At 36.8% G+C, this 19,878-nt stretch overlaps 1 protein-coding gene across 3 annotated transcripts in view; it reads right to left on the reverse strand.

Moving 5' to 3' along the window:
- Positions 1–419: 419 nt before the first annotated feature.
- CD47 (CD47 molecule) overlaps positions 420–19,878 on the reverse strand; it is a 54,990-nt gene continuing 35,531 nt past the window's right edge. For 2 of the 3 annotated variants that reach the window (XM_081234386.1, XM_081234384.1), the window contains exons 4-10: positions 13,894–14,001; positions 12,615–12,707; positions 11,483–11,575; positions 10,041–10,133; positions 4,627–4,658; positions 3,230–3,254; positions 2,532–2,608 (exon numbers count right to left, since the gene is read on the reverse strand). In XM_081234386.1, the coding sequence (XP_081090512.1) occupies positions 2,547–2,608; positions 3,230–3,254; positions 4,627–4,658; positions 10,041–10,133; positions 11,483–11,575; positions 12,615–12,707; positions 13,894–14,001 (506 nt within the window). In that variant the 3' untranslated portion in view covers positions 2,532–2,546. Of the gene's footprint in view, positions 668–2,531; positions 2,609–3,229; positions 3,255–4,626; positions 4,659–10,040; positions 10,134–11,482; positions 11,576–12,614; positions 12,708–13,893; positions 14,002–19,878 lie in introns of those variants that run through there. The other variant, XM_081234385.1, reaches the window with a different exon arrangement.

Below are 19,878 nucleotides of genomic sequence, written 5' to 3' on the forward strand. Positions count from 1 at the left end.
AAGGGTCTGGTACACTGTATGTTGAAGGAACAATGTGTGAGTGGCAACCCCCAAGAATGAAGACCATGATCCCCATCAGTATCACATCCCACGTAGGCAGCCTACAAGATGTTCCCAACTGAATTCCTGTCTGTGCTTAATGTTATTCCCGTGACCTGGAAGTGGCAGACACATTATTCAGCTAACACCATAGTTGCCACAGTGGCTGTGAACCTGAGTTTTCTAAGGCTTGACGGAAGCCACTGTTTTCATAGATAGCTCTGGGTAACCAGGTTAGTGCCAGGAAATTTTCACCTTGAACCAATTTAAACTGGTGACCTAGAGCCAAGAGGCCCCAGGATCTGAAAGGCATCATTCTTGGAAGTTGCCCACTCTACTCTGCCCCTAATCGAATAAAAATAACAACAGAAAACTGGATATCAATTGGGCACACAACACAGATCATACTTCTTTTATTAACTAAATTAAAAACGCTTTGAATAAAAACTTAACTGTAACAATCATTGAAAGGTCAATTATTTACTTTCTCCCATAGATGGAAACCAGTTACTTTTCTTGTTTTCTTCTCCAAAACAGTGAATCAAGGCCACGGTGCTTAAACACAAGTGTACTTCTTTCATGTCGTACTACTCTCCAAATCAGAGTCCATCACTTTACTTCAGTTACTCTGGAAAATTGAAAAATGAACATATAATTGCTATGATGTCTATTTTCTATGCCTTAACAAGTTGATGTATTTTAAAATTTGAAAATCGTTTCAGATATATGGTACCTAAAAATAAAGAAAAATTATTTAATCTTAGATTTGCAAAGGTCACAGACATAAACCAGGCAAATCATTAGCCTTTTTAGTTGCAGTAAGTAAAAGGCCAATGCCAAGTGGAAATAAAAATCAACAAAATCTGATAATCTCCGTTTGCTGGGTTGGCGGAGAAGCCAAGAGACATTGATTCTTCCAAAGCAAAAGATATTTATCCTAGAACAATATTCTATCACTTTCACTTTAGATCGACGCCATTCATTTAAGGTAAGAGAATTAAACATGTGATTAGGTATAAGTGAAAGACGAAATGGGACTGTGGTCCCAAGAGGGTACCTGGAACCTCACTCACCAACAAGGCAGTTACACTATGGGCATTGTGCATTGTCGGTAGGAAGAACCCACCACAGACATTTGGAAAAAACCCACAAATTGTGAACAGCTAAAAATTAGCAAAATTAAGGGAATTTCAAAGGTCAGTATAGATTTCATGCACTATGAACACACAAAAACTGCTGTCTAACTCCTGATACAATGGTGCAAAAAAAGTCACATCTTAAAGGAAATTAACAAAGGAAGAGGCACTCAAGGTTCTCCTACTGGTTTTCTGAAAATGAAGAAGTGTTTAGTTTTTTCATACAACTACAGAGGAATGACACCACAGTAGGAAAAGGAAAAAAAACAACGAAATTAAAAAATAAAACACCAGAATGCAAACACGGACAATCCATGCCACACTTTCAGGTACCAGTTCTTTTTTAAATGCCATTTAATGCATTCCTGCTAATCATGGCTTTTTTAGGAGGGCAGTGGTTAGGAGAGCATGCATTTTTTGTCATAAAGGCTGTGACACAAAATTACAAAAGTGGGATCTTTCTGTGACTGCTTACTGAACACAGTCTAAGCATTGTTTTAAACTTAGTCCACTAGACACAGTCAGCGTGTTTTTAATCTTATGCAAAAATTAATTACACTCAGGGGAATATAGCTTCTTGAGATAAATGCTGCACTTCAGTGTAGAGGTGAGCAGGCAGGTCACAGACTTTAAACAGCAAAATACGAAGCAGACCATTCACATGATCAAGGAATGACTGTAAATAGCAAAGGTATGAAGAAAGTTTTGATAAAATGAAAACATAGTTTTTAAAATGTTAACAGAACTAAAGTATCAGAGCATGTTAAGGTAAAATCAAAATGAATGCTTACAGCACTCAATATCTCAGACTTACTTATCTTTAAGAACTAATAAATATAGGTCTTTGAAAGTCAATAAAAATTAGAAGTTATTAGCCCAGAGTCCCCCCTCCCAAGAGCTGAAGTGCCTAAACATTTCTCTCTCTCTTTTTAAATCCTTTCCCCAAAGGTTAGAACCCAGTTCCTGCTTGGGAAAGCAGAGATATTAAGTCTCCATGGGTTAAATGCAACAAAATCACCAACACAAGCACAAAAGAAACCCTGTCAAGATGATAAAGATTTGTGCCAAATTATCTAAGTGTCGTATAAAAAGCATTTTAAAGTTACAGTCACCAGACATTGCATCTGAAAAATACCTTTTTTAAAAAAGAAGGAATTCCTCTTTGTTGTGAGCAGTGAGACTGGAGAGTCTGATTAGTGACACCCTACAGCTTTTATATTACTAGTTTTGCAACTTTTAACAGAGTAGATTGAAGTTTTAGAAACCAAGAAATGTAGGCCTTTATGATTTGACAGTGTCCCTTTTATTTAAAAAAAGCCATACTTTCAAGAAGCAATTTTATTTCTTTTCAATGTCCATATTTTAACCCACCTATAATTGTAGGTGCATTTTATACTTACCATCATTCATCATTCCTTTTGATTCTTTAAATGCTAAGAATTAGTAACAAGCCAAGCAGTTAGTAAGATTCCACAATTAGAAATCATTTCTAGACAAATATGCAGTAATATCATGCCAACTATTCCACAGCTATAAAGCCAAATTAATTTTAAGGTTATTATTTGATTACAAAAGCCTTACTGTGGATCATACCCACAGGCTCCACAAAGGGACACAAAGTTGGGAACACAGATCTAGATTTAGGGAGAAAGAAAGTGAGGTGTTTTGGTCTCACTCCAAGATGACAACCTGTGTCTTCCTGAAATTTATAATTAAAAATTGAAATTAACTGAAATTCTTCTCTGCCGGGGGTGTTACATTTCATCTTGGCCAATTAAAAAGGCAATAGTCCCCACACCCAGCTATCACCTGGCTAGCACAAGCAACTACTGGAGAGACACAGAACAGTGCATTTTTCTCAGAGGTGAAAATGTTACAAAAGCGATACTCTTAATTCTTGATGAATAATCAAGAAAAGAGAGGTTAAGGCAATTAAAAAACCTAGATTCTTCCCAAGGCATAGACCGCATTCTAACTACTTTGGGGGCCAATTCAAATTATTATGAACTGGTAATGGATCAAGAAGAATTTATAAATTTGTAATAACCACATACCATTAAGGGGTTCCTCTACAGCTTTCTGGAAAATATTTAAAATATATTTACATAAAATAGAATTTATTTCATGTCCTATTCTACTAAAATTTATATATGCTAACATTTGAACTATAGATAAACAGTGAATATATACAGTCAAAACCCAAAGTAAAGCAATTAAAGTTAGTTAGAAAAGCAAAGCTTGCCAAGTCTAGCTATTAGTTTTATAATAACTGAATTATTCCCTTAATATTCTTTTTTTATGCAGAATTTCCCACCCCACCCTGCCTCTCTCCGTTCAAGAAATCGTAACTGAGAAGCACAAACACAGATAGCAACATAATAAATAATACAGTTAAGCCAGAGATGAGAACAAAACAATCATTTTCAAGTCACGCAAATTGAACTCAGTAAAAGGGAAAGAAAAAGTGTTATGATTTAATGGTCTAATGGCTGGATTATGTCTAACAGAGGCACTTTTAAAACTTCTGGCTGTTTGTGACCAATGTAGCTATGGCACCAATGTTTTTAGAGTGAACACCTGGGGTAAGATGCAACCCCACTTCCCTCGCCTCTCAAGCACGTCTGTTGAGGCTTATCAGCTTTAGGGGTATATGTAATCTCCACTTCCTGCCACAGACAGGAGTCTTGCTTTTGGCATTCCAGACAGAGCTATTATTAATCCTTTATAGGAAGAGGAGTACAATACAGTCCTTTCAAGATCTTATTTCCATAAAGTAGCTCTTGTGCTTGTCACCAGGATGAGTCTCTATCTACAAACGTTTATTTCACCCCCCCTCATTAATCCCTCTCAGTTTATCTCCTAAATTTGCTCCTTTTCTTGGAATTTTCTTAGGTAGCTTATTAAGGTAGCCAAGATATAGTAAAAACTACAGTACAGTTTGCAGGAAGAAAAATGCTTATAAAATGGGGGAAGGAGGGAAATGAATCAATTCAGAACAGCTATTTTTCGGCCATATTTCCATTTACTTTATAGATTATCATTTTTAACGAAATCAATTTAATATAAACTTCTCTCCCACATTTTAAAGCCTGAAATATCATTCTGTATATGCACATCAAATGGATCCAGCAGATGAGGCAATATATTGGAATCGGCTTCCTTCAGCAGATAACGACCATTATTCTTACACATAAACTTTTCAGTTCTGGGTGTGAGAAGACGGCACAATCTTAAGGAATCATTTATTCTATCCCACTGCTAGTAAATGACCAAACAGAAGTTTTAAAATAGATTGGATCTATCCATGCAAAGGTCATGAAATGACTTCAGTGTTCTCTTAATTTTATGTCACACCAAACAGAGAGCAATGGGGTTCAATATCTCAATCACCATTCCTCAGACTAAACCATCAAGTGATCATACCCAATTCATCTAAAAAACTTTAACTTACCCTAGGAGGTTGTATAGTCTTGTGATTGGAAGCTGATGGAATTAAAAAATAAGAAAATGAATTTAATAAATGAAAGAACTTAAGGCAATATTAAGTTTAATTTTAAGATAAAATGTTCACGGCTAAAACTAAAGGTGCCAGAAACTCCACTGAAAGATTTCTGGCTTTGATAGACTATTATAAAATACAGAACACCCTTAATTATATACACTGACAGAATAAAATGATGCAAACAATCCACCCCAATCAAATAATAAACACACACACTCTCTCATTTGTGCATGCCATATATCCCCCCAAATCAGCCACTTGTTACACTTTGTGGTGGAAAAACTTTGGCATCGACTCAGCCCCTCTGTAGGCTCTACACTCCTGCCTACTTGAACCAGCTGGAATGTGGAAAGAATAGGGCAATAACCACTCCATCGCCCACCCTTAGCTCACTGCTCTTGTTCCCTGTAGCCCAGTCTTCTTTTTTTCTTCTTCCATCTTTCCAGTTTTCAAAGCTCCACCTAGCTAACAAACTAAAGAAAATATCAGATCCCTCTGAGTGTAGAGAATTATTCTAGGCAGCTAGTTTTAGCTACCATCAAGCCCTTCTCTGTATCCCTTCTTAGCTTTTCAAGTTACCCTTCACTGCTGCTCAATGGATTGGTTAATGAAGATGAAGGAATACAGGGCATGAAGAAAGTGACAAAAGGGAAAAGAACCGCTCTAGTTGCATAGGGAAGAAAAGAGAACTTCCTTACAAAAACCAAGTGAGAAGGTCCCAGAGAAGCTAAAACCAGTCCTAAATACAGAATCAGAGTCCTACAGGTATAAGCATCAAGGGGCAACATCCTGCGAGTGACTCTGTAGGAATCTGATGCTACTGGATAGTCAGTTCCACTGGTCTATGGATTGGATGATGGCACTGAATTTACTTATGAGCAGATGGAGGCAGGCCCCCAGAACTGCTCTGGTCTTCTGTGCTAATAATGTCCTACCACTCCTCCATGTCCACTCTACCAAGCTTTTAAAACTGATGGGAAATGGGGGTGACACCTGACCCAAGCCAATCAGAGGTGACACCTGACCCAACCCAAGAGGAGTCAGAAGCAGGTCAGGCTCACTCCAACGGGGGAAATGGCAACTGACTGGCCTGAAAAGTTTCTCTCTCCCATTGGAACCTGGAGAGGAGACACAGAAAGAAGACTAGAAAGCTGGTGAAGGGAAAGAAAGGTGAAAAGGAGACAGAAAGTAAGCAAAGAGACAGAAAGTAAGCAAAGGAGACAGAAAGTAAGCAAAGAGAGCTCGAAGCTTAGAGCCAAAGGTAAGAAAATATACCAGTGAGAAGACATGAATAGGATAAAAAATAAAAACGTTAAGGAGAGGATGAGCTAGTTGGCTAGCAGGTAAAGAACCAAAGAGAAAGGAACTAAGTAACTACACTGGCAGGAGGGCGTCTGCTAACTCTTGTTACTGAGAGGGCAAATGATGACTCAGTCCTTAGAGATGTACTGGATTCTTCCAATTCCTAAACTACTTACTGTACTTTGTGAGGCCCAGTTATAGATCTGCTCTCATGAGATTCCCATCTCTGTTAGTGTCATGTGTGGCTTGAAAGTAAATCTCCTTTACTGGAGGCACCTGGGGAGTGGTTTGGTCCTTGCAACCAAACAAGAAGGAAACCTCTTTTCAAAGTACTACGGAGTGAAATGTGTTGGGAATTTGGGTAAATCACATTTAGCAACCTCCCAAATAAACCAAGCAGAATTACAGAACTTTATTAGGGACAATCATGATAGTTACATGTATATACAACTTACTTTAACTAAACCATGTCCTGTGTCTATGTTCTATCAAGGAAAAGAGATCTGAACAGCTATGTAAGTTTCTGATTGGCAATGTGAAGGGTCAGAGGTAAGATTTTAGAGCTATATTTTCGAGCTCATAAATTATTTATCAGAATTAGTATTAAGAACTGCCAAGCAACTCCTTTAATAACCCTAATAACGTGTAAAGAAGAGTTTCTGAGTTCTGATTCTCAGGTTCAAGGAACATCACATTTGGCTAGCCCATTCTGAAACAAAGGTATCTATAAAGAACAGGGATTCAAAGGGCACCAGTCAGCTGTGATCCCTCAAATATTATAAAACCAAACAGTGTAGAAGTGAATTTTGCTTGAGTTAATCCTCTCCAATAGGCGTATGACCTATGTGACTAAAGAATGATTGTGATTTATCTGCTGTTACCATGGGCCTAAGGCACTGACAGCCATGTATATATATATATTTTTAAATCACAAGCCTTAAGCATTCCATACGAGCTCACTTGCAATGCTTCGTCTGGATTTGTTCTTCTCTCCCAGAAACACATGACCCATGCTATAAATATATTTCCAGGTTTTGAATTTTCAGGGACAACTTTTTCTATTGATTCCAGATTCACCTCTCCTCAACAGTGGGGAAGAAAATATCACTGAGGTCTACATATCTATTTCATGTCATTCTAAAATATCTGAGATGTGGTAAATATGGTTTCTGACTGCTAGTACGTTGATTCATATCAAAACATGACTATATTCCCTTATACTGAACTAAATAGCAATGGCTTAGGAAAATTAAAAAGTATTGACCCTTATGAAGAATGGACATAAGCATCCTACATAGGTAACACACCTAACTTCAATGAGTTTGGTTAGTTCGTTGTAATCTTCTATATTTTCTCACATTCTTATTGTTCTCAGCCCTTGATTTCATTTTATGAAATTTAAATGTTTCAGTAAACAAACAAACAAAAAACCCTAACACAGTTTAAAAAGAACAACAGAGGAAAACAAAATTCTACTGTTTAAAGTAATAATTAAGGCTACAAATTTAAACTGTGAAATAATGAAAATGATAAAAGTTAAGTCTCTCATAGGGACATAAACTTACTCCAAGATAGCTTGGATTTTTAAAAAAAAAAACTATCTGAGGATTTTATTGCATTTAAATCAAGACACATTCTTTAGACTTTTCCAAAACAGAGCCTCTGCAACAAGTAAAAGTTACATTGGAAGCATTTACAATTTTGACTTCCTGATACAAATGCTCAAATTTGCAACCTTAATGTTATATATACTCAGATCTACACATTCAGATTATATATGAAAAACACACCAACTTTTCTAGTCTACCACGTTATCTAAAGAGCTACTTTCCTGTACCTTTTCTCTTCTTGCCCTTCAACTGACCGAAGGTATTTCTCTGAACTCTGGTATCAGACAAGTTGATTTGAAAAGTTAATTTAGAATAGTCTCAAAATGTAAATAAAACTGGACTAAATTCTTAACTTACATATGGTATATTTATATGTCAAACTATCATAAAGAAAAAATAATCTGGGGAACTTTCCAGGATTTCAGTTTCACTCTGAATTTGATGTGAGAATAATACGGTTGTAATTATACTGGTTTCAGAGGCTTCTTAGGGATGTAGCAGTGGAGAAGGGGGGAGAGCAAGGTCAAGGGGGTAACAGCTAGACAATGTCTATTTCCACTGAGTCAGCATCTCCAGACCTGCTGGTCTTCGTGAGACATGGAAGGCATGTGGGAGCACGGGAATAAAAGGGAGCGTGATCCAGATAATGAGGGGGAAAAAAAGAACAAAGAGCTGATCATCAGTCAAAGACACCTAATACTACATCACGCTATATGGATACTGCAGGTCACATACTGTTCTCAAGTATTCATAGGGAGCAACATCAGCAGCAGTGTCATCTTCAAGAACCAGACAAATGGTGATCAGAAGACTCAACAAAAATAGAATCTGTATCAGCATTCATAATGTGATACTCACAATGCCTACAAATGAATGCCATTCTGCTTTAGAAGTCTTAATAGTACTTTATGGCTTGAACTAAGAAACTTTCATTGAGGAGACAACTCTGACTTATGAACACATAAACTAAAGATAAGTAAATTTTAGTTAAGTATTTTACTTGTTTATCTAATAAGCATTAATTAAAGGGGGGCAAAAATATATAAAATAATTGAACTCAATGATTAGTCAGCAAAAGCTGAAGTTCATAAATAAAGGTAAAACTTCTTTGAAAGTACTATACAAGTCATGTGGGGAATTATTTGACTGTAACAATTCAAAGTTTATGTTAATTTTTAGAAACATATAAAGTTTACCTAAAGCAAAGCAGAAAGACTGACTTTTTTACTCCATTAATTTGTAACTTTTGATTATTTTGACAAATGTTTAAGGGTTTGCTTTACTTCATAAATAAAAAATAGAAATCTTTTATTTAAGGGAGATTAATATAACCAGATTGTAGGAAATATCTTTAGCTTAAGTAAGACATCACACTAGTTTCAGGTACTTAATATTAAAGGCATCTATCTCCATAAACATATTAAAAATAAGAATTTACACAGAGATCTGTTATTTGAAAATTGGAAGACTAAATACAAAGTTTAGAAACAATAAGCTAAGTCCACACTTACTCACAACTGATTTTAAGAGTAGTAAAAGCCTAAAATTTAAAACTCAATGTTCTGATTATACTGGTTTTAACTAAAAATAATTTAAAAAGTCAAGTGCCAGAGGACACTGCTCTTTAATTAACAAAAGTGACAGATTTTGAATTTTAATTCTGTCTACTAGGGGAGTCAAGGTCTGTAAATAGTCTGCAAGAAGAGCAACTGACAAACAGGTCTCTGTGAAAGGACTCTATCATAGAAACAACGGGCGAATTAAAAATCCTTTTTTATTAATTAAAATGAACCCTCGGGCCTTCTCTGGTGGCGCAGTGGTTAAGAATTTGCCTGCCAATGCAGGGGACACGGGCTCAAGCCCTGGCCCGGGAAGATCCCACATGTAGCAACTAAGCCCATGCGCTACAGCTATAGAGCCTGCGCTCTAGAGCCCGCAAGCCACAACTACTGAGCCTGTGTGCCACAACTATTGAAGCCCGCGCACCTAAAGCCCGTGTTCGGCAACAAGAGAAGCCACGGCAATGAGAAGCCCGAGCACCGCAATGAAGAGTAGGCCCTGCTCACTGCATCTAGAGAAAGCCCGCACACAGCAACGAAGGCCCAACACAGCCAAAAAAACCCCCAAAACAAAACAAATAAATTAATTAATTAAAAAAAAAGAATCCTCAACAATCTCTCCTTTTATTTAGTATAAAAAAGTTTATACATTCTAAAACATATAGTTGTTTTCTTTTTAACTAGTTAATAATCTAAACTTTTCATTAGTTCATATGATTTCTACCCTCTTTTATTGCCTCCCAAATAATTCCAAATTTATTTTAAAAATACAGCAGCATTCACTGTATTTTCTCATTTTTGGAGTTACCAATGCATTTCTTTGGTCCTAAACAGTAAGAATTAACCAAAAACATTTTCCTGGCATAGGCTAACAAAAGTAAGGTTGACTTACCAACACATTTCATATAAACTAATCCAAGTAATTCTGCTAGAGCTATAATACCCAAACCTGAAATCAGAAGAGGACCATGTACTGGGGTACACTCTGTAAAAACAAATGAAATTCTATATTAGAAATTCATATGAAATAATTGAACTTTTAAAAAAGAGCTAGCAATTATAGTAATAATATTGAGTTGTAAGGAGATTAATTCTTTTTCTAATTATCAAGAAACAAAAATTATCTACATATGTTCATCACTATTAAGTCAGTCAGTGAAATGACCCCAATTACTAAAAGAAAAAAGCCTTTGTCTGTATAATATGTACCTTATCACATCAAGACTAATGGAAAATAGTGTGTAAAGCTAGGGCTCCAACCAATTGGATGGAGCCTGGTTATTTTAAAAGCTCTCCCACCAATATAGGCATAGCAGTTTGACTGCTGGAACAATCAGCCCACAAGCCATATACAGCCAATATTCTTATGGCAATGTGGAAAGCACTATTCTCAGTGGGGTGAAAATGAGAGTTCTAAAAGAAAAGCTCACAGCACCAAATGGCTGGCAAGGATGTGGAGTGACAGGAATTTTCATCCACTGCTGGTGGTAATGCAAAATGGTACAGCCACCTTGGAAGACACTTTGGCAACTTGTTAAAAAACTAAATATATTCTTAACGTACAACCCAGCAAATGCACTCCTTGGTATTGACCCAAATGGAGTTGAAACTTATGTCCACACAAAAAAATGCACATGGATGTCTAGAGCAACTTATTCTTAATTGCCCCAAACCAGAAGCAGCCAAGCTGTCCCTCAATAGGTGAATGGATAAACAAACTGTGGTACATACATACAATGGAATGTTATTCAGTGCTAAAAAGAAAAGAGCTATCAAGCCACAAAAAGACACGGTTACTAAGTAAAAGAAGCCAATGTGAAAAGGCAAAATACTGTATGATTCCAACTATAAGACATTCTGGAAAACGCGAAACTATGAAGACAGTAAAAAGATCAGTGGTTGCTAGGGGTTTAGGGAGAGGGAGGATGACTAGGCAGAGCACAGAGGATTTTTAGGGTAGCGGAACTTTATTGTATGATATTGTATCTATGACTATGATCCATGTCATTATACATTTATCAAAATCATAGCATGTACAACACTAAGAATGAAGCCTAATATAAACTATGGATTCTGGGTGGTAATATGTCAATGCTGGTTCAACAACTATAACACATTTACCACTCTGCTGGGGGATAGCGGAGGAGGTTGTTATGTGGGGTATATGGGGTCTCTGTATTTTCCACTCAATTTTGCTGTGAGCCTAAAACTGCTCTAAAAAATAAAGTCTATATATTAAAAAAAAGAATAAGAAAGAAAAAGAAACAGAAAGAAGAACTCTAAAAGAAATCCCTGGTAAGACAAAGTGAGACTAGAGAAGGATGAGACTTTTACCTGAGACACAGAGGCTGAATCCAACCACAGAGAGCAGGAGGCCCAGTACTTGAAGGATCAATACGGCAATGGTGAAGAAGGACATCCCCACAGCTGGAGAGAGGAAAAGTGGGTTGAGAGTGTTTAAAAAGCAATCACTCCTACTTGTGTTCTGTGCAATTAATAATAATACCCTATGACCAAAGACTGCCTCTGGAGTTCCTTGTCAGATGGTAGATTCTTTTCCAGTGATCTAAACCTTGCCCTTCCATACAAGTGGTCAGCTCCAGATACACACATTCAGCAATCTTTAATTTTCACAGTGAGCTGAGGTGGACTGGCAGTTTTTACCCCGAATCTTAAAACAGTGCTGCTTTCACCACCCTTGTGCATTTTATCACGTGAATGGCTATTATGCCTGGCTTTGCCACATGCACACAGAACTGCTCTGGTGGAGAGAACCGTTACACAAACATGCCACTGTAAGCATCTGAACCTCTATCTGTGTGCCTAGATCTGTGATTTTATAACAAATCAATACCCCTCCAGTGTACAGCAAGCCAGAGATAGGCTCTAAGGCTGAGAGTTAAACATGTAAACAGAAACAAACAGACTCTAATGATATAAAAAATACATTAATGATTTACTCCCAAAATGCAGTGAAAATGACATCAATTATAGTTGGATATCTACATCATTTTTTAAAACTACAATGTAAAGATTTGCCAGTAACAACAACAAAAAATAAATCTATTATTTGTTATTTATAATCCTGTTTTGTAGAATTTTAAACAGAGAGGCTTAGCAAAAGAAGAGAAAGGGCATGTTTAATATCTACTTATAGCTTCAAAAAACTAAAATAAAAATATGAAGATAATCATTAAGGAATTATGTAGCATAATTTTAAAAACCTCTGATATCAAGTATATATGAAAGTCATTTTTTACAAGATAACTGAATGCCTTGAAAACTGAAGTTAACCTTAAAATTAATCCATATGGGGAAAATATCACTAAGAATAGCCTGGGAAATCTTTTAATAAACCAACTTCTATTGAGTTGTTAAAAAAAAATCATACAAGAATATTTTAACCCAAAATGCTGCTTTTTAAATGAAAAAAGGTGGGCAAAATCATGCTATAACAAATACTCACCTATCATAAACACACAGTACTGAAGTAATATTAATATTGCTGTAGGAATTACAATTAAACCAAGTCCACAAGCGTTCTTTGTTGAATATTCACCTGTTAAAAATTAAAAATACTAATTAATATTTTCCTACATACTTCCTATTCTTATGGGATGTTAAAGTATTTAATTTATTAAATGTATTAATTTCAATACTACTCTTATAAACTACAAAAGGTTTAAAAAATATATTTCCCCAAAAACTTCACATAAAATAAATGACTTTTTTTGGATTATTCAAGACCAAGCTTAAGACATTTAAATGTCAACATCTAAGTCTCAACACGTCAAACCTTGAATTGGCTCTTCCCCCTTCTTACCTACCTTACATAATTCCAGTGAGAAACTCTGGAATCTCTTACCATTCCCTTCATTTGCTATATTCAACCTCTCCCAAAGTCAAAGCAGTTGTTCTTTCAAGTTGTCTTCTGATTCATCTCCTTCCTCCCCATGTCTTTACTAACTCCAGTTGCGAACAGAGTTGCCAAATTTATGTTCCTAAACATTACACCTATACTGTATTCTGCTCAAAAAACAACAAAGGCTTTCTACAGTTTACACGTGTGAGTCCCAGCCTGTCTCTGCGGTTCCTTCCATGTGCTGCAGACCCTTATTTCCCACTCACACTGCCATCCTTCACAGGCAACTGCAATTTCAGATAGATTTGCTTCCCACATTTGTTCCCACTTCCAGGTCTTGGCCAATGAAGTGTGCCTCTGGAGTGCGTTGAATGGTGGCCCTAAAGATATGTCCACCTCCAAATCCCCCGAATCTGTGACTATTAACTTATATAGTAAAAGATATGATTAAGCTAAGGATCTGAAAGAAGGAGCTTACCCCGGATTATCCAGGTGGGTCCTGAATCCAATGACAGGTATTTTTGTAACAGAGAGACAGAGGGAAATTAAGTGGAGACATGGAGGGGAGGAGGAGACAATGTGACCACGGAGGAAATCAGAGTCATGCTGCCACAAGCCAAGGAGCTGCACAGATTGCCAGATACACCAGAAGGTAGAAGAGGCAAGGAATGGATTCCCCACTACAGTGTCCGAGGGTGTATGTCCCCGATAACATCTTTACTTCCGATTTATGGCCTCCAGAACAGTGAGAGAATTTCTATTGTTTTAAAATACCCAGTTTGTGATCATTTGTGACAGCGGCCCCAGGAGACTAATGCACCTCCCCAGAAATGCCCTCGACCTTATCAATCCTTCTTGCCCTCATAATAACTTTATATCTTACCTGGGATGAAAAGAATGGCTCCAACGATGACAATGATAGTGAGCGCTAGTCCAGTAACTGACAGAAAAATGGTTTTCTCCTTTGTATAACTGGATTTATATTTAAGCGCTTAAAAAAAAACACACGAAGAATTACATGAACCCAATCACAAGAAGTAAAGCCATTTCTGTAACTTACAAGGTGCAAAGATGAAACTGATAACTTACTACAATTGAATAACCTTTGAGGAACAAGTCCTTCACATCATGTCAAGCCATGTCAAACCTTTTTCACAATATATGAAATACATATATGTCAGTGGCTAAATGGTGTCATGGCAGTATAAATATGGATGCTGAATTTATAGGTGACACTTTATTCCCCTAGAATGAAGTTATATATATCAGGCTTTTTTTTTTTTGCGGTACCCGGGCCTCTCACTGCTGTGGCCTCTCCCATTGCGGAGCACAGGCTCCGGAGGCGCAGGCCCAGAGGCCATGGCTCACGGGCCCAGCCGCTCCATGGCATGTGGGATCTTCCTGGACGGGGGCACGAACCTGTGTCCCCTGCATCGGCAGGCGGACTCTCAACCACTGCGCCACCAGGGAAGCCCTATCAGACTTTCTTAACCATGGCATTATTAACAACTTGGGTCAGATAAGTTGTTGTTAGGGACTGCTCTCTGCATTACAGAATGTTTAGTACCATCCCTGGCCTCTGCACACTACATGCCAGTAACAGCCTCCAAGATGCGTCAATCAAAAACATCTCCCGACATTGTCAAATGTCCCCTGAGAAGCAGAACTGCCTCAGGTTTACAACTAATATACACATTGCTGATGAGAAATAACTGGCTAATTGTTAATAGCGACAAAAACAGAACTTTCTTCCACCTTACATAAAATTAGTAAAGCATCTGGAAATCTAGACATTTTGTTTTGAAAAAGTAGAGTAAACATTGGACAAATCACACCCTCTTGAAATCCTGAGGTGGGGGGAAATGCTTTAATTGTTCAAGTAAAATAATTTCATAAAAATAAACTACAAACAGGCCTTAACGTATGTGTTACGCTTTTGTCAAGTATCCAGCTTCCCTAAAAGAATAATGTAATGCATAAGCTTAAAAATGTTATTTTTTTAATCATATATTCACCTTTTGGGTTTTGTTTTGGTTAATATTAAAACTAATTTTTCACCAAGAAAGTTGCTAAAAGCAACCTAAAAGCAGACTGAGTAGCAGAGAGAAATAGAGTGCATGATGAAATTCTGCTGTTTCCTCCACACACGGTACTCTCCATGCCATTTATCAATGGGCGATGGTCCTGAGGGGGAAATTTTAAATAATTTTATGTTTAGCATTTAATTTGCATCCACTAAAATGACAAACAGATCAATTATAGTAAAAACAACAAATAAACTCCTAAATGACCATGACAAAATCTATGTTTAAGGTCTTATAACCTAGGGTTAGATTATAACCTGTGGTTAAGGTATTTAAGGTATAATACAGGCACCTGAATTTAAAATCTCTACTCATACTTTAGACTGTAAGCTCAACTTTTTCCTCTTTAGAGGGAGATGGAGGGCCAATCAGTAATCAGTCCTGAAGGTAAGTGAAATCCATATTAATCAGAAAAGAGTGAGAAACAATACAGCAAGCTCCCCAAACTTTCATTTGATCCATCCAGCCTCGAAATTTATGTGACTATGACTCAGTCATGTCCCTGCCTTCTTACAGGGCAAAGATTTTGGGCTTGCCTATTTTCTAGGGTCAAACACTGGCTAGGATGAAATTCAGTGTATAGGTCACAAAAGGCACAGACACAGAAAAAGAAACTTTCTCTAGACATGTGTCCATTTTAATCCCATGTATACTATTATTTAAAGAGAGTTTGAAAGTTCTGCAAAAGGGTTATAAAATAGAAGCTGTTTCAAATGTACTTCACAATCAATCAAACATTCATTAAGAGACTCTTCTAGGTTTAATTCAGTGCATAAAAGAGCTACAAAGATCAAGCAACAAGAATTCACCTTAGAGTCCAGTATAAATTCACACAAAAAGTCTGACTTACACCATGCTTAAGAAAAGTAAGAGTTTGAACCTCATATAAAATTCAATCTCTTCAGGCTTACAAGAGCTGTAGGAGAAAAATAATGTCAACAATACCAACAAAAATAAAATGCCACAAAATGCTATTATTGACAGGGTTGTTATCATAGAATGGTCTTTTCAAAACCTTTTGGAGGTAGCTTTCATTCCTGTTGATTGGTTCAACTACTAATTTTCAAGGCTACCTAACCTCCTCCTCAAAATTAAGCAGCAATTTCTAACAAATTTCTAACAAATATACAAATATATAGTGGGGTCTACTTAAGTAACCACAGGCAATGAAAGGTTATCTTCATGTTTTCTTTAGTAAAACCTAAAGAAAAAGGGTTTCTTTTCACTCATTTGCTTTGCTTACAATGGCCACATTTTAGCAGGTCCCATAGCAAGTTTGGAGAAAGTATCTTGTTGCTAGGCTCAGATGTCAATGTTTCCAGCTAGCTAAATGGTCAGGAATCTGATATAGATGCCACAGAACCCACTAATCTCAAGGATTTTTTTTGTGTGTGTGATCTGTTCTTGTCCTTTAATAAGTGGATTTGTTCTTATTTATCAAACCTATCAAAACTTTAAATGTAACAATGAAAATAAATTCAAGTAATTCCCCAAATATTTAGCATTAAGATAATTTAATGTGTTCTTAACTGCAGGCTCTTATCAAACTTCCTGGTATGATTTTCTGTCAAAAATCCTCATGCTTTCAACGACAGACCTTAGCTAAAAGTACTGAAATCAATGCACAAAATAAAATAGGGGAACTACAGTATTTACATTTTTTAAAGACTTTCTTATTTAAGTGCAGTTTCAGGTTTACAACAAAATTGAGAGGGAGGTACAGAGATTTACCATATACTCCCTTCCCCCACATATGCATAGCCTTCCTAATTATCAACATCACTCACAAGAATGATACTTTTTTTTTTTTTTTTTTTACTAAGGATGAACCTGCATTGACCCATCATAATCACCCAAAGTCCATAGTTTACATTAGGGTTCACTCTTGGTGCTATACATTCTATGGGTTTGGACAAATTTATAATGCCATATATCCAATATTATATATTATACAGAGTATCTTCACTGCCTAAAAATCCTTTGTGCTCTGCCTGTGCATCTCTCCTCCCCACCACCCACTCCTAGCAACCACTGACCTTTTTTTTTTTTTTAACATCTTTATTGGAGTATAATGGCTTTACAGTGGTGTGTTAGTTTCTGCTTTATAACAAAGTGAATCAGTTATACATATACATATGTTTCCATATCTCTTCCTTCTTGCGCCTCCCTCCCTCCTACCCTCCCTATCCCACCCCTCCAGGCGGGCACAAAGCACCAAGCTGATCTCCCTGTGCTATGCGGCTGCTTCCCACTAGCTATCTATCTTATATTTGGTAGTGTATATATGTCCATGCCACTCTCTCACTTTGTCACAGCTTACCCTTCCCCCTCCCCATATCCTCAAGTCCATTCTCTAGTAGGTCTGTGTCTTTAATTGTCTGCATAGTTTTGCCTTTTCCATAATGCTTTATAGATGGAATCGTATAGTATGTAGCCTTTTCAGATTGGCTTCTTTTACTTAGGAATATGTATTTAAGGTTCCTCCATGTCTTTTCATGATTGACAGCTCATTTTTTTTCAGTGATGAATAATATTCCATTGTCGGGATGTACCACCCAGTGTATCCATTATCCTATTGAAGAATACCTTGGTTGCTTCCAAGTTTTGGCAATGATGAAGAAAGCAGCTATAAACATCCATGTGTAGGTTTCTGTGTGGACTTAAGTTTTCAACTCCATTTGGGTAAATACCAAGGAGCACGATTACTGGATCATATGGAAAGAGTACACTTAGTTTTACATGAAACCACCAAACTGTATTCCAAAGTGACTGTACCGTTTTGTACTCCTGCCAGCAATGTATGAGAGTTCCTGTTGCTCCACATTCTGACCAATATTGGGTGTGGTTGGTACGTACATTTTTAACAGATACTTATAAACTTAGTGCTGCCTGACACGGGAATACCAAATATATGGGGAGACAATGTCAAGTTTTTACAACAAATTAGGAATTCTAAAAGTTTCCTTTTTATACCATCTATAAAGTAATTAAATTAGCCAGCTTCTCCTCAGAGATGAGATAGGTCGTTCATTCGCTTGCTCTATAAATATTTACTGTGTGCCCACCATGTACTGGGCCCTTTTATTAACCCAAGTCATATCAACCAAATTGAGGTAGGAGTAGAGGTTACTTTATTCGGTAACAGTTGATCGAGCACCTACTATGTGACAATCACTATTCTAAGCGCTGACAGTGAACAAAGACAAGTACTTCTGCCTCAGTGCTCCTGACATTCTAATATGGGAATGAGTGTGTGTGTTGGTGGGGAATGTGTCATGGGAAGTGTTACTCCCAGATCTTCTCCTCCAGTTAAATAAAAGGTGTGGGTCTACCCTAGCCTAAGAAAGCCCTATTATGTATTTAATCTTTCAAATTCATGCGAACAGAGAAATGACATGTCCCTCTAGCCACCCGAAGAAACGTGGCTAATGCTATGAATAGATACTCCATTAAGGCTTTCTTGTCTCCTTGTCACTGACATAAAGCACATACGAGACAGAATGCAGGCTGTGGTAGAAGAAGTCTAGTGAAATTACCAGGCTCAACTTGGAGATCAAATAAAACTATCATCTTAGTTTTCATGACACCCCAAAGATGGTATTCAATAAGCCTACAAAGATCCACACAGGCTGAAGTCCACCTAACAAAACCCTAAAATCCATGAACTCAATGCCTGTTATAATGCATGACATTTAAATGAACCCTTACTAAGTGATTAGTAAGTTAGTGGCAAACAGGAAGGTTAAACAGTGAGGTAAAATGCACATCAAATAAGGAAAAAATCATAAAGGGAGACACATTTGATTTTATTATTACAGTGCTATCTTCTGATAACTCTCGGAAAGTAATTTTGGAATGTTTTTGGTTTCTGTTGAGCTGCACGTCAATATTGTCTCCAATGCAGGATAAAGCACATCTCATAAGTTTTTATAATTTCAAATTTTTTATTAAATTAAATTAAAATTACTATTTTAAAAATATTTAACACACATTAAAAAAACAATGAAGGCTTTGTGAAACTGGTGCTGGATAAAAATGAATATTAATGTCAATAATAAACTGATTACTTGCCAGAAGGAGAGTAAAATAATTTTATAACGGACTCCATATACTATCCAACTTGTTTCGATGAAATAATTTTGTCAAAATGAAGACTGACTAGAAATCACATTCCCAGTCTACAGGACCCGGAAATAAAAGAGCCCAAGTTTATGAAGCCTGGGCTTTGAAGTACTTTGAATATAAAAGGTAAAAGAAGAGGATTTCTAACACACTAGCTTCCTTTCCTTGGTTCCAAACATTCCTGGTCTTGTGGATGGTGCCACACCTTCAGAATATATGCAGGAAGTTGGGACATTTGAATTTGGAAAGGGTTAAAGGAATAGCAACTGTATTTCTACAAAAGAGTATACTGCTAAGCTATAGTTTCGTTCAGTTCCTTCCACAATAAAATCAGTGTATAAAAACACGATTTAGTAACAGAATTTGATAATTATGTGGACAGGACCAAGGGAAAGCAATGGGAGTCCAAGATTATTTAATAGGATTCTTTGTAATAATATCTATCATGATGATATTTTACCTTTGTGGATAGAAATTTCCTGGTGCAGTTAGTATATGTCTTTACTTCGGTCAGAATGATTTTTCTAATCTACAAAGAAATTCTGTTCCATTACTTCTTTTAAATGTGCTTTCATGGCCTAATCACGTTCAATATTAAGCTAGTCCTCAAGATTGCACTCAAGGACTTAGTGGGATCTCAAGGCTGTTGTGATGGAGAATTT

Source organism: Mesoplodon bidens (assembly GCF_964165515.1).
Source record: "Mesoplodon bidens genome assembly, chromosome: 5".
Classification (NCBI taxonomy): Eukaryota; Metazoa; Chordata; class Mammalia; order Artiodactyla; family Ziphiidae; genus Mesoplodon; species Mesoplodon bidens.